Source organism: Cibotium barometz, chromosome 45 (assembly GCF_041138505.1).
Source record: "Cibotium barometz isolate CiBa-2024 chromosome 45, ASM4113850v1, whole genome shotgun sequence".
In the NCBI taxonomy this organism is placed as follows: Eukaryota; Viridiplantae; Streptophyta; class Polypodiopsida; order Cyatheales; family Cibotiaceae; genus Cibotium; species Cibotium barometz.
In genome coordinates, this window is record NC_141090.1 from 41,337,970 (window position 1) to 41,356,924 (window position 18,955).

The 18,955-nt window shown below is 47.2% G+C and overlaps 1 protein-coding gene across 5 annotated transcripts in view; it reads right to left on the reverse strand.

The window, feature by feature from the left end:
- Window positions 1-18,955, reverse strand: part of LOC147612767 (uncharacterized) — a 91,163-nt gene that overhangs the window by 65,705 nt on the left and 6,503 nt on the right. For 4 of the 5 annotated variants that reach the window (XR_015263505.1, XR_015263506.1, XM_086783337.1 and 1 more), the window contains exons 2-3: window positions 12,257-12,327; window positions 12,055-12,157 (exon numbers count right to left, since the gene is read on the reverse strand). Coding sequence is in view for 3 of the 5 variants with exons in the window: in XM_086783337.1 (XP_086639463.1) it covers window positions 12,055-12,157; window positions 12,257-12,327 (174 nt within the window). In the remaining 2 variants the exon portion in view is untranslated. Of the gene's footprint in view, window positions 1-12,054; window positions 12,158-12,256; window positions 12,328-12,471; window positions 12,577-18,955 lie in introns of those variants that run through there. The other variant, XM_086783338.1, reaches the window with a different exon arrangement.

Here is an 18,955-nt window from a genome sequence, read left to right on the forward strand (position 1 = left end):
TCACTCTCTAGAAGAGGGCATCAACTGGGCCACGGAAGGCTTACTTCAAATAATTCGTGAAAACATCATGACCTGCTATCTCTCTATAATCCTCTAGTCATCATCCCCAAGGTCTGTTTCCCAGCAAGTGTCAAGTGTGTCAACAAGCCACCCCTTAGTGCTAGACTCCTAAAAGTGAGCTTGGCAGCAATGTTGGTCCAATTGAGCCAAAGCCGCATACCCTCTCATCAGCCACGCCAGAGCCATTGGGCACAGTGAAGTAGGCTCCACAAAAGGTGACTCCCAAGAATACATTAGATGAGACAATGTCTACCTAATCCCTTGCATATGTGACTCAATCTCGAAGCCACACGAGGGCATGAGGTGTTGAAGATCATAACCTCGGTCTTGCCAAGGTTAACTGTGAGGTCCCACTGCTCACAAAAGGCCTGAATGCCATCAAGTGTCATTGTAGGTAGCCCCTATAAGATCAGTAATATGTCGAAATCTCCATAAAGAAAAATGGGTACCAACGTATCACATAGTATGGAGCCCAGCCCACTAAGTCTGTCAATGAAGTCAAAGATCTCATCCATGTAGAGGCCAAAGAGTGTCGGAGAGAGAGGGCATCCCTGCTTCACCTCTATGGTGCTAGTGATCACATTTCACATGCATCCTCGTGCTCAGACTGTCCTTGCCACCAACTCATACAATGCCATGACTCCCCGTATCATCTCCATTGGAAGGGCCAACTCCTCAAGGCATCTAAGATGTGATAGGGTTCATTATCGAAGGCCTTGTGGAAGTCCACAAAGCAACAATAGACCGTCCCCCCTTCGATTGAGCTTTTTCATTGACAGTTCCCAATGTAAAAATATGATCCAAGGTGGAATATGTCCTCCAAATACCTACATGTCCCCTAGCTCTATGCCCATGTCTCTCAAAAAAGCCCTAACCTCGCACTTCAACACTAACCCGTAAAGTTTGATCATGTGTGGCTAATCATGATGGTGCAGTAGTTTGGATCTAATGGGTCAGTAGTTTGGATCTAATGGGTCCTAGCCGTATGGATCCGCACAATGGTGTTACTAGACCATGAGGGTGGAAAACCTTGGCAAAGGGCTATGTTAAACAACACCTTAGAACATTGCCACATGCGATCCGAATCACCAACTAGACGTTCATAGCAGCCTCTGATGGTGTGGATGAGATCGACCCAAACCGCTCTTATGATCTCTGTTAGAGGGGTGAGCCGGCCATCAATGGCCTCGCTACACCTAGCCCGTGAAGGGAGAGAGTTAGGGTTTCAAGTGGGAGACACACACAGAGAAGAAGGGAGAGAGAGAGAGAGAGAGACATGTGGGGATAAGTCAACTCACAGTATGAGTGTGTGACTCCCCTATCACACAAATATATTTGCTCTAATGCACATAGTGCACTTAGTACATTAAAAGTACTAAGTGTACTATGTACTATAAAACTTATGGGCTAGTACACACTATAAGGGTGGGCATAATGCCTTTACCCCAACAACCTCCCACTTAAAGGCAAAGTGCCCTTAAATGAAGGAAAAGAAAAAATCAACATGTACATGATAATATACAAGGCCATATCAAGGCTGAAACTGACCTCCATAGTGACATGGGACGGGGGGAACGGACCCTAGGGACGGGGGCGGGACGTCCGCGGGACGGCAGAACGGGGACGGATACCTTACGGCGATGTGGGGACGCCGGGAACGTTCCGAGAACGTCGTTCCCTGTCCGTACGGGGACGGTCAAACAGACCGCTGCGGCAATTTTTGACCGTTGTTTTGGCGGGGCGCCAACGGCTATCTGTCATGACCGTTTCCCTTGCGCCACTCCTCCAAGGCTCCAAAGCTTCTCTCTTGAGTCTCTCTCTCCCACATGGCTCCCCTCTTCTTCTATATAAGAGACCTCTACCTCCATGCTCTCCTCAAGCCCTCTCCTCTCCAAGCTCTCCCTCTCCAAGACCCAAGGCTCAAGCTCTCCCTCTCCAAGCGGTATTTGTCAGTGCCAACTTGCGAATGCTTTGCAACGGCTTCACAAAGAAGGCAGATCCTTTCACCGAATGGGAGCAGGCACAGCAGGACCCACATCTCTCTGATCAGCAGAGGGCCGAGATTTTAGAGGAGCTTGAGGTTGTGCCTGAGGCATTGTCCCCCCCACCTCCCCCTCCCCCTCCACTTGAGGACCAGCCTATGGAGGACTTCACTGAGGAGGTCACGATTGATCTTCACCCTTTTCAGCCTCTTGCCTAGTCTCTTGAGTCTAGAGTCTCGAGTCTCGACTCTTGCCCCACTTTTTTGCTAGCAATCTTGTATCTTGGCACTTAGTCATTTTGCCTTGAGTGTACACCCTCCTTGGGCCTTTCATTATGCCATTTGGCATTTTTGTTTAGATTGTACACTCACTTTTGTTTATCACGCCATCGGCGCCCCATTATAGTTTTTTGCTAATACGACTATGCATTTCTCCTCTTTTTTGTGCAATTTTATGCTTAATGTCTTGGTTTCTAAGTGTAAATCAAGTGTGTTAAAAAAAATTGCAAAAAAACAATCGTTTTCAGATTGCCGTTTTTTTAACCGTCCCCGGGACAGCCTTTTGCCCCGTCCCCGTCCCGTTCCCCGTCCCCGTCCCCGTTCCCCGTCCCATGTTTCTATGCTGGCCTCATCCAATGCCCATCAAGTGTCTGCAATGAGCAAACCGCTCTGGAGGCAAACTCTATGTCAACAGATCAGCCGGGTTGTCATCCGTATGAATCTTGACAAGCTGAATCAGCTTGTTCTCTATCACCTCTCTGATGAAGTGATACTTCACATCCACATGCTTCGTCTTTGCATGAAAGACAAGGTTCTTTGCCAACTGGATGGCACTCTGACTGTCACAATGCAACAATGGAATATCCCTTGTATAACCCAAATCAACCACTAACCGAGATAGCCATAATGCCTCCTTGCAAGCCTCTGTGGCTACAATATACTCGGCCTCTGTAGTAGATAAGGCAGTGCACTTCTGCATCCTGGATATCCATGACACAACACCTCCTGTGAATGTAAACACATAACCGGTAGTAGACTTCCGGTTATCTGGATGACCGGCATAATCCGAATCCGTGTAACCATGCACTAATGCATCCTGTTTGCCAAAGCAAATGCACAAATCCTGTGTGCCCTTCAAGTATCTCATGACACCTTTCACTGCTTCCCAATGCTTCTTGCTAGGGTTGGCCATGTATCTAGTAACCACTCCCACTGCAAATGCAATGTCCGGCCTAGTAGCAACCATGGCATACATGAGACTGCCACAAGCTGAAGCATACGGAATCTTGGCCATATCAGCCCTGTCACTATCCGACTGTGGGCTGTCCATAGCACTGAGTTTCACATATGGAGGCAAAGGAGTACTAGTCTTCTTCCCCCCTTCCATATTGAACCTCTGCAATACTTTGCCAATGTATTCCTTCTGAGACAAATACAACACATGCTGATTTCTGTCCCGAAGTATCCGCATACCCAAAATGTGATTTGCATCACCCAAATCCTTCATATCAAAGGTCTGATGCAGCCTCTTCTTCAAGGCATCCATCTCTTTACAAGATTTCCCGGCAATCAACATATCATCAACATACAAGATGAGGATCAATAGACTGCCATCCAAAGCTTTCTTGGTGTATAAGCAGTGATCTATGTCACTCCTCCTGAAATCCTGGGATTTCATGAATGTATCAAATTTATGATACCATTCCCTTGGTGCCTGTTTGAGCCCATAAAGACTCTTTTTCAGCTTGCATACAAGCTTCTCCTTTCCATTCACTGCATAACCCTCTGGCTGTTGCATATATATCTCCTCATGGAGATCACCGTGAAGAAAAGCAGTCTTCACATCCATCTGAATCAAATCCAGATCATCATGAGCAACCAAAGCTAATACAGCTCTAAGTGTGGTAATTCTGACTACTGGAGAGAAGATCTCATCAAAGTCCACACCATATTCCTGCTTGAAGCCCTTAGCCACTAACCTGGCTTTGTATCTTGGCTTTGCATCAAGTGCAACTTTGAGCCTGTAAACCCACTTGCATGGCAAAACCTTCTTGCCTGTAGGCAAATGCACCAACTTCAATGTTCCATTTTTGTGCAGAGAATCCATCTCTGACTTCATAGCACGCTCCCAAAGAGCCTTGTCTGCCCTCTGTAAAGCCTCTTTATAACAAGAGGGCTCCCCACAGTCAATGAGCATCAAGTAGTCAACCCCTGGAACAAACCTGTCAAGGGGTCTGGAGGGTCTTGTGGACCTTCGTACCCAATGATCATCATTTGCAGGTTGCTGTCCAGCCTGCATATCACCTATTGGTGGCTCCTGTTCCATGCCATAAGGTTGAAAGATCATGCCCGGTATTTCCTCTAACTGTGGGATATCCATAGGGATATCTTCTGCCATCTCTAGCTGTCCATTTGGACCATTTTCAGCACCATTTAAGGGCTGGTTTTGTTGCTGTAATGGCTGATTTACAGCCCTTGGTTGTTGTCCATGATGTCCATCATCATCAAAGATGACTCTGCCAGGCTCCTCTTGCCTTGCAGGCTCCCTATACATGCATGTTTCATCAAAAATGACATCGTTGCTGCGTATAATCTTTCTATTCACTGGATCCCAAAGTCTATACCCCATTTCACCTCTGTCACCATATCCTAGGAATATGCATTTGTGAGACTTAGGATCAAGTTTGGTGCATATTTCCCTGCGTATGTGCACGTACGCAACACAACCAAACACTCTCAAGTGCTTGTAGGACGGAGGCTTCCCTGTCCATACTTCCTCTGGCACTTTCCCACCAAGCCTCGTGCTAGGTGACCTATTTATAAGATGAACGGCTGTCATAACAGCTTCAGCCCAAAAACCGTGAGGTAACGCAGCATGTGACAACATAGAACGGACCTTCTCCTGAATGGTCCTGTTCATCCTCTCTGCTGTCCCGTTTTGTGGAGCATCATAAGGAGCAGAGAGCTCCCTCTTGATGCCTTTAGCATCACAAAAGTCCTGAAACTGTTTGGACATATACTCTCCACCATTGTCGGAACGCAAAGCCTTCAGTGTTTTGCCAGTTTGATTCTCAACATGAGCAACAAACTTCTCAAACACTGAGAATGTATCACTCTTCAAACGAAGAGGATAAACCCACACCTTGCATGTGGCATCATCAATAAAAGACAAAATATTTTGCCCCTCCCAAAGAAAGCTGAGGCATCTCACATACATCTGTATGCACAAGCTCTAACTGAGCATCTTTCTGTCCAAGAGCTTTCTTGTGGGGGCACTGGAGTTGCCTGCCATATATACAATGCTCACAAAACTGAAAACTTGAGAACTTTAGAGAAGGCAAGTAACCAAAACGAGACAATTGTTCCATTCCTTTGACACTCATGTGTCCCAACCGGCTATGCCACATAGAGATTTCCGGCAGCTCGGTTGCATTTACATTAGCTGAAACAACAGTCAGGTCGCATTTTTATTGGCGACAACTCACTATTCCGATACACAGTGAGGGCCGGATGGAGATTATTCCCGATGGCAAGGGGGGCAAGCATGCTTCCCGTGTTCTTTATGTCCCTGCTCTGGGTTTTCATCTTCTGTCAGTGCATGAAGTATGCAAGACTGGCTTTCGGGTGGAATTTGAGGAGCATTCAATTGCTCTACGGGACCGTGAGACTAGCCAGGTTGTTTGGGAAGGCGGAGTGGAGAATAGTATCTACAAGCTCTCTACACTCTCCTCGTTGACAGGTTCTCAGGTCGGAGATCTGTGGCACTTTCGTTTTGGCCACTTAAATGTGGATGCACAGCGGCGAGCCTTCCGAGACCAGATGGTGGTTGGCTTCCCAGATGTTGGAAGTAGGCAAGGACGTTGCATTTCTTGCATACGTGGTAAGCAGCACAGGGAATCCTTTCCGAAGCAGGCTTCCAAGCGGGCTTCGAAACCGTTGGAGTTGATTCACACTGACTTGTGTGGACCTCAGCAGACACCATCATTGGGAAGATCTCTCTATTTCATGTTGCTTGTTGATGACTGTACCACATTCACGTGGGTCTACTTTCTTTCGCAGAAGGATCAAGCTTTTGCACAGTTCAAGGATTGGCACGTGATGGTGGAGAAAGAGTCTGGATTGCAAGTAAAGACTCTCAGGGCTGACAAAGGAGGTGAAATCTCCACGACTGTATTTCTCAGATTTTGTGCAGACCATGGCATCAAGAGGGAACTGGCCAATACAGGATCGCCTTCGGAGAATGGAGTTGTAGAACGCAAGAACGGGACTGTGGTGGAGATGGCGAGGACCATGCTGCAGCATCGTGATCTTCCTCGTCCACTTTGGGGAGAGGCTATGGCAACGGCTGTCCATACCCTCAACCGATCTCCGACGACTTCAGTACCTAACATGACTCCGTTTGAGGCATACTTTGGCAAGAAAACTGATGTCTCGCACTTCCGTGTTTTTGGGAGTGATGCGTATGTTCATATTCCGAAGAAGCTGAGGGGGAAGCTTGACCCCAAGTCCCGCAAGCTTATATTTGTGGGGTATAATTCTCTTTCCAAGGGATACAGATTGTATGATCCAGACAGGAATGAGATTGTTGTCAGCCGGGATGTGGTCTTTGATGGGCATCTTCCAGTATCCACTGTTGAGGAGCCACCACTTCTTGGAGATCCAGAGGAGTCTGATGATGATTCCTAGACCATTGCTCCCGTTGATCACCATCAGTCAACACAGGAGGTTGAGCCTGCAGCTGGTGTAGAGCCCTCGTAGTAGCAGGAGGCTCCACGATCTGTTCGAGTACCCAGGTGGTTGTTGGACACCCTTCGGGAGTCAGGTGTCACGGAGTTACCCTCCGAGTGGACCACAGAGGACGGCCCTCGAAGATAAAATAGAGTCCGAGACAAAAGCAATACAACAGAGCTTCTTCAGGTAAACTATGCTCTGATGTCTCGTATTATGAGGGACAAGGAGCCCACTTCCGTCAAGGAAGCCCTTTCACAGGATACTTGGAGGAAAGCCATGTAGGTGGAACTTGATGCCATTGAGAGAACAACACATGGGAGTTGGTACCGAGGCCATCGAAATGGTCAGTCATTGGTGTCAAATGGGTCTTTAAGACCAAATATGCATCAGATGGGTCGGTGGACAAACACAAAGCCAGACTTGTGGCTAAAGGTTATGCTCAGCGGCCAGGCATCGACTACGAGGATACCTTTGCACCGACAGCACGGATGTCCACGATTCGGACCGTTCTTGCCCTTGCTTCTTCTCAGAGGTGGCCCGTGTATCAAATGGATGTAAAATCTGCGTTCCTTAATGGTGACCTGCGGGAGGAGGTGTATGTTGAGCAACCTCCAGGCTTTGTTGTTCCAGGATCAGAAGGGAAGGTTTACAGGTTACGTAAGGCCTTGTATGGTCTTAAGCAGGCTCCCAGGACTTGGAATCAGAAGATTGATTCCTTCTTTGTTCGGACTGGATTTCAGAGATCGGTTGCAGATCCTAACCTGTATCTCTTTCGAGAACGCGGCATGGTTACGATTATCATCCTTTATGTGGATGATCTCATTCTCACCGGCGGTCATCTGGAGCACATTGGTGTGACGAAGGCTGCCTTGTCAAAGGAGTTTGAGATGACCGACTTAGGCTTACTCCACTTCTTTTTGCAATTGGAGATCTCGCAGACCCAGAGGGGGGTTTTTGTCTCTCAGCAGCGGTATGTTCATGAGTCGCTTGAGGCCATTGGGATGGAGAACTGCAAGCCTATTACTTCGTCGATGGACCCAAACACAAAGTTAACCATTAATGATCCTTGTGAGTCAGTTGATGCCTCGCAGTACCGGAAGTTGGTTGGTTCATTGATCTAGTTGCTGAACACTAGATTGGACTTGAGCTTCTCCATGGGGCTGTTGAGCTCTTTTATGCAGACACCATTGAAGTCTCATTGGGATGCAGGATTGCAGATCTTGTAGTATCTACAGAGTACGAAGGATCTAGGACTCTTTTACACAGGAGGGGATGGAGTCAGACTCCAAGGTTGGAGTGATCCAGACACGAGGAGATCTACTTCAGGATACAATTTTACCCTTGGCTCAGGAGCAGTTTCTTGGAGCAGTAAGAGGCAGCCAACTATTGCCCTATCTTCGACAGAGGCAGAGTACCGGGCTGCTTGTGGTGTTGCTTGCGAGGTTGTGTGGTTTGCGGAGGCTGCTAGGTGAGATTGGTTTCCACAGAAGGAGCCCACAGTCATCCAGTGCGATAACCAGAGTTGTATAGCTATTGCTCGGAACCCGGTCTTCCATGCCCGGACCAAGCACATAGAGATACAGTATCACTTTGTACGTGAGAAGATCTTGGCTGGTGACATCTTGCTCCTTTATTGTTCGACGGAGGACAATGCGGCGGACCTCTTCACGAAGTCTCTACCTCAGGCTACGCTCAGGCGGCACTCCAGCTCCCTTGGGTTGATTTCACAGCCAGGCGCTGAGAGGGGGTGTTAGAAGTCATCTCCTGTCTTAATCAGACACCAGGGCCTCTGTTGTGGGTGTGCCCGCCCTGTATAGGTGTTTTATCATGTTTCCTCACTCCCCGTATTTTTTCCCCAATTTTCCTTGGTCTGGGTGGATGCCACATGCCGGCAAGAGCCTCTGATGCTCGCCGACTACACTCATGTGTTCCTGAAGACTGGCCGACTTGATCAGAGGAGGTCGTGGTGTTTTTCTACTGGCCGACTGGCTTTGCCTAGTCGTGGAGGGCTGGTGGCACTTCATGCGCTGGCCGACTGCATCCATGGGGCCATATAAATAGGCCCCATGATCCCCACTTTGTATCATTCAGTTTTTCTCGGGATCTTGTGTATAGAGAGAAGAGTTCACACGCCTATCTCTCTGACTTTCTTGTGCTGTCTATTTTCTGCACTCTACTTGCTCTTGTGGTCTCAAGTTTGGTTATCATTTCCGCTGCGTATTTTGACAATTTTGTATAAAAAGGGGGCCAAGGCTCTTGTATCCCAAAATACAAATTGGGTGAAAGTTCAAGGAGATCTCCTCCACGTGAAGTAGGGAGGAATCTTCTCGGGAATTGTACAAGGGCTACGCCAACTTCAAGTGATAAATAAATACCTACGGGGGCGCCACGCTTTGGGGCCAATTGGTCTTTTGTGCAGGAGCACTCTAGCTCCACTTATTCTTTTTCTTCTCCTTCCAAGTTTATTATTCCAGTTCATAAAGAGTCTTAAGCATGATTAAGTGTGCTCACCGCCCGTCAAGATTCTGAAGGCCAGTTTCAAGGTTCCATTGCCGGGATTCATCGTCAACTTTTTCAAGAGGGCGAGCCTGTGGGTCGACACATTTAATTCTATGGCTGGAACTAGTGCGGATATGAAGGATTTATCTTTAGAAGAGGACGACTACTTTGAAGAAGATGAGAAAAGCGAACAAGAAATACCTCCCAATATGCTAGAATTTGAAGATGATATGCCACCTATGAAGCAAAGATGCAAAGTTTGATGGAGGGATTAATGGAACTCGCTAAGGATTCACGTTTTCCACAAAACTTCAAAGCTCATTCTAAACCACGGAAGCAGGGGTCTGAGAAGAAACCTAAGCCTCAACATTCGACTCCCATCTACCCTAACTTTCAGCCATACCCCGATTCTTCTTCTTCTTTTCCCCCACCTACCCATGGAAACCCTTTTAATACTGCTCATCCTGGTTACTTTGGCGGAGGCTCTGTCTTTCATTCCATGACGGGTGTACCCAACATGGGCATGATTGGGAGCTATGGTATGCAGCCAGGTATGTATGGAGGTATGCGAGGAGGTATGTATGGAACTTATGGTGGTGGTGGAAGTGCTTTTGCTATGCCTGGTATGGGAGGTGGTATGATGGGCATGGGATCTAATGCTGTGGGCAATTCTTTTCTCAAACCACATCCCTATGATAATCTTGTTCCGGGCGAGAAGCCAAAAGATTATAAAGAGGGTGGTGCTGCAGTAAAGTTTGATACTTTTAGTGGTGCAAAGGATCGTTTGAAGGCTCTCACCTTTATTCAACAGTTTGATGCGGTGTTTTTTGGTGGTAACTTCACAGAGGCATCAAAGGTACGGAAGGCAGCTTCTTTTCTATAGGGAAATGCTCTTCAATGGTGGTCGACACTTCTTCATCAGGATACAGCACCTAGCACTTGGGTGGAGTTCAAGCAAATCTTCTCTTCTTTATGGTTGACACCGACTTTTGAGGTGGATGTTATGACAGCTTGGCATCGATTAGATTCTAGAGATTGTAGCAATCTACAAGAATATAACAAGAAATTTTGGGATGCTTTGCTACCGGTCACATCCGTTAGGCCCGTGTCACTGGTTGAGCAAGTCGAGACATTGCTGTGGGTTACCCAAGGAGCTTCGTGACTATTGCATTAAAACAAAGGTCATTCAACCTTATGCATCTCCCTTACTCGGCATACCCATAGCTCACAATCCTCACGTTTGGGTGGAACCTCTCTCCATGTTTCAGTGTAGAGTCTGTGTGACGGTACTCCAAGTTGGGCCATGAAGATTTAAAGTGCAAATGACCTATGAGTTCCAAGGTATCCTAGAATCTGGATAAACCCTTTCAATGTCATTGTCTATCCACGTCCTATGGAAACAACCAATCATTCTCTTATTGTAATTCGCCTAGCTCTGCATCGTTTTCTGCCTTTATACCTGCAAATTCCTGCAATAGTTCCTCCCCATTTTCGTTGAAAGATGTAAAACAAACCAGCTTGTTTGCTGCCTCAATTTGTTTGTTGATGGCCCCATCTAAGCGCTGTCTTCTTCTTATTCTTATTCTTATTCTTATTCAGACGCTTCTTTACCCCTATTTTGGAAGCTTCTATTAACATTGCTTCTGATTGAGAGAGAGAAACAGAAAGAGAGCAAGAAACAGCTCAACCCTGGCCAACATTAAATGGGCCTTGCACCGCATGGTGCATGATCAAAGTGCCAAATCAAGCAAGATTGGTGCCAGCGCCTTGGCTTTAGCCCCAATATAAAAACTCCTCCTTGAGCAATTTCCAATGCTTCCAAAATCAGCCTCAAATTAAGCAAATTTTTAAGGGTGGGGAAGTCCCTTTTATGCAGCAAGTTCTAAAGGGGTAGGGAATAGTGTTGGTCTAGATTTTGTACAAACATTTGTTGTTCATCTAGGGGTAGGGAATAGTGTTGGTCTAGATTTTGTACAAACATTTGTTGTTCATCTAGAGAGAAAGAAAGAAAGAAAATTATATTAAATGTCTTCAAAAGACCATAAGGTCTATGAGACATAAGGGATTACAAAGATAATGTGTTACAAAAAACTGGTATAAACAGACAAAAAAGACAAAATAATGCTGCCTAGCTAAAGCCCCAAGGCTTTGGGCCTTGGGGCATGTGTATATCATGTAGCTGGTGTGTCCATGCCGTCCACATCTACATCTATGAGGTAAGACACATCCGCTACTCGGTGGGGGGGGGGGGGTTCAATACCGCTTAAGTATGTCTGGCAGATCTTGTGCTGCTGAGTTGAGGGTCTGCACCCGGGTGGGCGTGGGCGTCAGGCCTGTTGGATCTGGCATGCTCTCTCAATGGTGACCCCTCGCTGTTGGTGCTCTGGGTAAGGCACTAGCGGATCTGCCTGAGCTGGGGCTCCTCCTGTTCACGGGTACGTCTGGTCATCTCGGGGGGTTGTCTGGGCTAAAACTCTGTGAGGACTCTCTGTGATGTGTCCCGTCCTGGTCTCTGTGCCCTAAATAGTCTATCTCTGTGGCGACACATCTCCAACAGATATAAGCCTAGGCAACACTGCTCCTCATAATCAATCACCCTGGAGAGTTGGCCAAATCCCTCCCTGAATAGGCAATGGTATCAGCCCCGAATCTCATAGCATAGCTGCTAGCATCTGCAGATATAGTGCTCCGAGAGAGAGAGAGAGAGAGAGAGCTACTCACCTAAACTTCACATTTTCATTTGATGTCATGAGTGAGAAAGAGAGAGAAAGAGAGTCATTTACCTTCTAATTCATCTACATGTTGCGCCCATTTACCATTTCCGTACAACCATCTCCACAGCATCATAGCTTGACTGCTCTTATGCCCAAAACTTTTGACCCAGTCCTGTACATATCTGTTTTTGTGAGAAAACCTTGCGAGGCTCAAAAGGAAACTCATAACCACATGTTTTTTTATTTAACCAGTTAATGCCATTAGTCAGACCTCAAGCTCGTTATAAGTCATGCCCTTCAGCAAAACTTTGCCGCCTGGATCTGCATGGGAAATAGTTGACTCTGTAGCCAAAGAAAAATGAGAGCCACTAAAACTCCGGTGTGAACAGTTCACGGTTGATAAGCTGGTCACATGCCAATCTTAAAGCTAAATATAGAAAAAGCACCCACTACATTGCAAGGTCAAGTATGAAAAAGAATACCAACCCTAATGGCTCCACAAATGTAAAGCATTGAACTGATTACTGGTTTTAAATTCATCTGATCCAGTCTGACGAGTGTAGCCCAGTGGTAAGGCATTTGTCATCCCAAACCCTGCTAGCTACACCTACTGGACGTGAATGATGTCTATCACCAAACACTATCTATAAATTATAATCTCACTCAAAATAAAAAAAATCATCTAATCCACAAAATCAGACACACCCCAAAACATTTTATGCTAATTCTTATACTTATGGAGCTTCAAGAAATCTGTTCACTTTGTTATGTCTTTTCTGACTAAGATGTTGAACACACGTGCGCACGCACACACCCACGAAGAACATCTATGCATGCATACATGCATGTATGTATGTATGTATGTAGGTATGTAAGAATGGATAGATATGTGTATGCCGGCAAGTGTGTCCACACACAATACATCCAAGCTTACAAGATGAGATTGTGTTGACAAGCATGCAATCACAAATAGCTTTTCTGATACACTAAAATTCTTTAGATCTGATTTTCAACTAATCAAAAACAAAAGAAAAACTAATCAAAAACAAAAGAAATTCTTTAGATCTAAACTAAAATTCTTTAGATCTGATTTTCAACTAATCAACTAATCAAAAACTAAAATTCTTTAGATCTGATTTTCAACTAATCAAAAACAAAATTCTTTAGATCTGATTTTCAACTAATCAAAAACAAAAGAAAGCTAGTTGCAAACTAGCCTAAATAAGAGGGTGCATGTGTGTGTGTGTGTGTGTGTGTGTGTGTGTGTGTGTGTGTGAGAGAGAGAGAGAGAGAGAGAGAGAGAGAGATTATGTTATCCTCTCCTAGAATACGGCCTGAGACCCAATCAAGCAAGTTTATCTTCGAGGTACTCCAGATTATGGCATCGCCTATTCCAGTGGTGCTGATTTGGTTGGTTTCACAGATGCAGGCTGCATTGATACTCGGAGGTCTACATCTGGATATTGCTTCATGCTTGGTACAGAATTGGTTTCTTGGAAGTCTCAGCATTTGTGCTGTGCTGACACTTCCCCGGTTACCATCTTCTTGTGTTTTATCTTTCTTTACGGCAACATCCTCTAAAACACTATCCATGAAGGGAAGGGGGAATCCATCCTTGATAGTTGCTTTGTTGAGAGACTGGAAGTCCACACAGACACGGATCTTGTTGGTCTTCTTCTTGGGCGAGATCACCATGGGGGAAAGCCATTCAAAGTGTTCCACTGGGGAGATGATTTGGGTGTCCTCCATCTTTTCCGGCTCCACCTTGATAGCTTCTACATACTGTGGGTTGAGCTTGTAGGCACGCCCACGAACGGGTCGAGTGCCTTCCTGGAGAGGAATGGTTTGGACACCAATGGCGGCTGGAACACCTTCCAAGTCCTTGTCTGTCCAGGCAAAGACATCCTTATAAGATCGGAAGAAGGCGACAACTTGGTCATGGAGGGCGGGGTGGTCCCACAGCCAAGAGGCTAAGAGGATGGGATGAGGCTCCTCGAAAGTGCCGAGATTGAATTCCTGGACACGGTCTTGGCAAGATGGAAGGTTGAGCAGTCGGGGTTGTGGGCAGGCTGGTGGTAAATTGGAAAGATGCCATAGTGATCTTCTGTCCAAGACTTAGGACACTCCCCTAGTGGAAAAGTTGGTGTGTCCTCAAACTGCCCTCTGTGACGCCCCTCGATTGATTGGTTCTCTTAGGCCTAATGTCTCATACTGCTCAGAGGAATGGGTGGTGGAGTCTTTTGGGACCTCCGTGATGTCCACCTTGTAGGATGTCAAGCCTTCCGCTGTCTGGAGCCAAAGCCAGTCAAGGAGTTCCGACTCATCAGCATGGGGAACAAGGCCGCCTTCTTTCGTCGGCCAAGAAGTGGACATCGGAGAGTTGGGAGAAGAAATGGAGGCTACTATGGCACCACGGATCCCTTGGTCCAAACCTTCCTCCAATTTGAGTTCCTATGGGCAATGCTCTTGAGGAATCCACAATCGATCGGAGCCCCAATCGTGCCGAACACCTATACTCTTAAGCCATGGACGACCAATGAGTAATGAGAGGCCCCTCTGACTTCAGGAACCCGGATCACTACAAAGTCGAGTAAGAATGGAATCCCTTGGATTACTACAATGACACCTTCCACTAGGCCGATAGGGGTCACCTCCCATTGGTCAGCCATCCGGACACAAAAGTTGGCCGCATCACCTGGAGACCTATTGCATGGAGTGTGAATTCTGGGATGAGGTTCACCCCAGAGGCACCGTCGCCGACTACCCCAAAAAGCGGGGTACCATGAATCTCCACAAAGAGGCAGAGGCTCCAGTAGTCTGTAAGGGAGGGGTTGGTACGACTAATACCCATGCAACCGGCCACACTGGAGGGAAGGGGAAACCCACCATACTGCCCACCGCTAGAATTGGTGGTCGTACCATTGAGTTGCTCCAGGAGTGTACTGAGACAATGTCGGACACTAGGGCTAATCCGAAGAAGATCAAAGAGGTTCACTCACATGGTATTCCCCTTCAGTAGATCCTCCACAGAGAAAGGTGTAAGCTGTGGTTTGGAATGTGGAAGAGAGGGGGTAGGTGGTTTGTCCGACACGGAAGGTTGTTTGTGGTCCATGGAGGTCCTTGAGGGCCTACAAGAAGGACTGATCTATGACTATAGGGGGACTGGCAGAGTTTTATCATTTGGCTCATCCCCTTGTTGCTCTTTAGGCATGGCCTTCCTTTGTGATCTGGTGACCACTATGGCGGATGGTGGATCCTCATGAGTAGGTGTTGTGGGTGTCATGGACACCCCAAAAGTGGGAGAGGAAGGTTTGTCAGTGGACGGAGGATGTCCTACAGAGACTAAGTGGGTGGTTGGGGTTGGAAATGTGGTCGTAGGAAGTGGATGCCCTTTGCTTGGGGAAATCCCGGGTATAGTGGTCCTTGGATTCCGGACAATGCCGGCAGGGTGGAGCACCTTCGGGGGAAAAGGGCAGCGACTTTAGTAATGACCATATTGTCAAAATACGCAGCGGAGATGGTAACCAAATCTGAGACCACAAGAGCAAGTAGAGTGCAGAAAATAGACAGCACAAGAGAAGGAGAGAGAGAGGCATGTAACTCTTCTCTATACACATGATCTCGAATCTGAAAACTAGATACAATGATGTGGGGGCCATGGGGCCATTTTATATGGCCCCATATATGGGGTCGGCCAATGGAGAAACAGGCCGCCAGCCTCACGACTGGGTCCCTCCAGTCGGCCAACCAAAAAATCCTCCACGACCCCAACAGAAAAAGTCGGCCAGCTCCATATGCATATGAGTGCAACCGGCCAGCTTCTGTGTGACCCTGCCAGCATAGGGCAGCCACCCACACCATGGAAAAATGGGGAAAAATGGGAAAAAATACGAGTGAGGAAAAATGAGAAAACACCTATACAAGGCGGGCACACCCACAACAGAGGCCCTGGTGTCTGATAAAGACGAGATGACTTCTAACACCCCCTCTCAGCTCTTGGCTGTTAAATCAACCCTAGGGAGCTGGAGTGCCGCCAGAGCGTAGCCTGAGGTAGAGACTTCATGAAGAGGTCCGCCACATTGTCCTCCGTCGAACAATAAAGTAGCAAGACCAGTCAAGATCTTCTCACGTACAAAGTGATATTGTATCTCTATGTGCTTGGTCCGAGCATGGAAGAACGGGTTCCGAGCAATAGCTATACAACTCTGGTTATCACACTAGATGACTGTGGGCTCCTTCTGTAGAAACCCAATCTCGCCTAGCAGCCTCCGCAGCCACACAACCTCGCACGCAGCACCACAAGCAGCCTGGTACTCTGCCTCTGTCGAAGATAGGGCAATAGTTGGCTGCCTCTTACTGCACCAAGAAACTGCTCCTAAGCCAAGGGTAAAACTGTAACCTGAAGTAGATCTCCTCGTGTCTGGATCTCCTCCCCAATCTGAGTCACTCCAACCTTGGAGTCTGACTCCATCCCCTCCTATGTAAAAGAGTCCTAGATCCTTCGTACTCTACAAATACCGCAAGATCCGTCTGACTCCATCCCCTCCTGTGTAAAAGAGTCCTAGATCCTTCGTACTCTGCAAATACCGCAAGATCCGCAATCCTGCGTCCCTCAATGGTGTCTGCATAAAAGAGCTCAACAGCCCCACGGAGAAGCTCAAGTCCAATCTAGTGTTCAGCAACCAGATCAATGAACCAACCAACTTCCAAAACTGCGAGGCATCAACTGGCTCACAAGGATCATTAACGGTTAACTTTGTGTTTGTCTGGGTCTGCCAGATCTCCAATACCAAAAAGAAGTGGAGTAAGCCTAAGTCGGTCATCTCAAACTCCTTTGACAAGGCAGCCTTCGTCACATCAATGTGCTCCACATGACCGCCGGTGAGAATGAGATCATCCACATAAAGGATGATAATCGTAACCATGCCGCGTTCCCGAAAAAGATTCAGGTTAGGATTTGCAACCGATCTCTGAAATCCAGTCCGAACAAAGAAGGAATCAATCTTCTGATTCCAAGCCGTGAGAGCCTGCTTAAGACCATACAAGGCCTTACGTAACCTGTAAACCTTCCCTTTTGATCCTGGAACAACAAAGCCTGGAGGCTGCTCAACGTACACCTCCTCCTGCAGGTCACCATTAAGGAACACAGATTTTACATCCATTTGATACACGGGCCACTGACTGACCGTTTCGACGGCCTCGGTACCAACTCCCATGTTTTGTTCTTCTCAATGGCATCAAGTTCCACCTGCATGGCTTTCCTCCAAGTATCCTGTGAAAGGGCTTCCTTAACGGAAGTGGACTCCTTGTCCGACATAATACGAGACATCACAGCATAGTTTACCTGAAGAAGCTCCGCTGTATTGCTTTTGTCGCGGACTCTGTGCGATCTTCGAGGGCCGTCCTCTGTGGTCCACTCGGAGGGTAGCTCTGTGACACCTGACTCCCAAAGGGTGTCCAACAACCACCTGGGTACTCGAACAGATCGTTAAGCCTCCTGCCATTGCGGGGGCTCTACTCCAGCTGCGGGCTCAACCTCCTGTACTGACAGAGGTTGATCACCTGGAACAATGGTCTGGGAATCATCATCAGACTCTTCTGGATCTCCAAGAAGTGGCGGCTCCTCGACAGTGGATACTGGAAGATGCCCATCAAAGACCACATCCCGGCTGACAACAATCTCATTCCTCTCTGGATCATACAATCTGTATCCCTTGGAAAGAGAATTATACCCCACAAATATAAGCTTGCGGGATTTGGAGTCAAGCTTCCCCCCTCTGCTTCTTCGGAATATGTACATACGCATCACTCCCAAAAACACGGAAGTGCGAGACATCAGGTTTCCTGCCAAAATATGCCTCAAACAGAGTCATTTTAGGTACTGAAGTCGTTGGAGACCGGTTGAGGGTATGGACAGTCGTTGCCACAGCCTCTCCCCAAAGTGGACGAGAAAGATCACGATGCTCCAGCATGGTCCTCGCCATCTCCACCACAGTCTTGTTTTTGCGTTCTACAACTCCATTCTCTGAAGGCGATCCTAAGTCTTTACCTGCAATCGAGACTCTTTTTCCACCATCACGTGCCAATCCTTGAACCGTGCAAAAGCTTGGTCCTTCTGATGCTAGGTTGGGGCCATTGGCACCAAGCAGGCTTGTGGCAATTCGACCTCAGGTTGGGGGGTGGTTCGAGGCACCAAACCTATGGTTGGGTGGTGAGTCGCTAGCCACAAACTATCACGGTCATGCGATGCGTCTAAATGTCGGGTCTATGAAACCACGATAGGGTTTTGGTTCTAGGTTAGATAATCCTCGGGCTTGGTGTATGGAGACTGTAAGAACCACATACTTGGAGACACTAATAGGGTTAGAAGAACACCCCAATTTGAATCGATGAGACGGCGACGGATTGTGTCTAGGAACTCACCTCTCAGCCATAGGCTCCATTCTAGAACCACCCCCGAGCTTGAGGTCAAATTGCCATTAGTTAGATAGGCCCCGAGGGCCATGCCTTGGCATCCCATATCACGAGTGCGCCATCCCACTTGCAGCTACTCTGGCGATGAGGTCGTGCTCGTCCAAGTGGAGCTCCTCATCATGAGGGATCCTTATCAATAATCATAAGTGACCCCTAAGTCACGTATATAGTAATAACCTTGCTATAATTGGCCCTTTGCTTTATTAAGCTTTTAGCTATATATAGCCCTTGGCTTACTTTTAATTGACTCTAAGCTAATTTAGACCTCATCCTTGCTAGCCCTTAGCAATATGGGCCAGTCCTATTGGCCCTAGCGCCCAGCTAAGCCCTAATCCTAACCGTAGGTTAGCTTACCCCTTAACCGTGGGTTATTCTAACCTTGATTAAGCAAGGCCCAGTTTGGGACGTAACATTATCTCCCTCTTCTATTAGATTCACATCCTCGTGAATCCAAATAGGAGATAACTAACTATAAGTCCAACCTCAAATTGGTAAT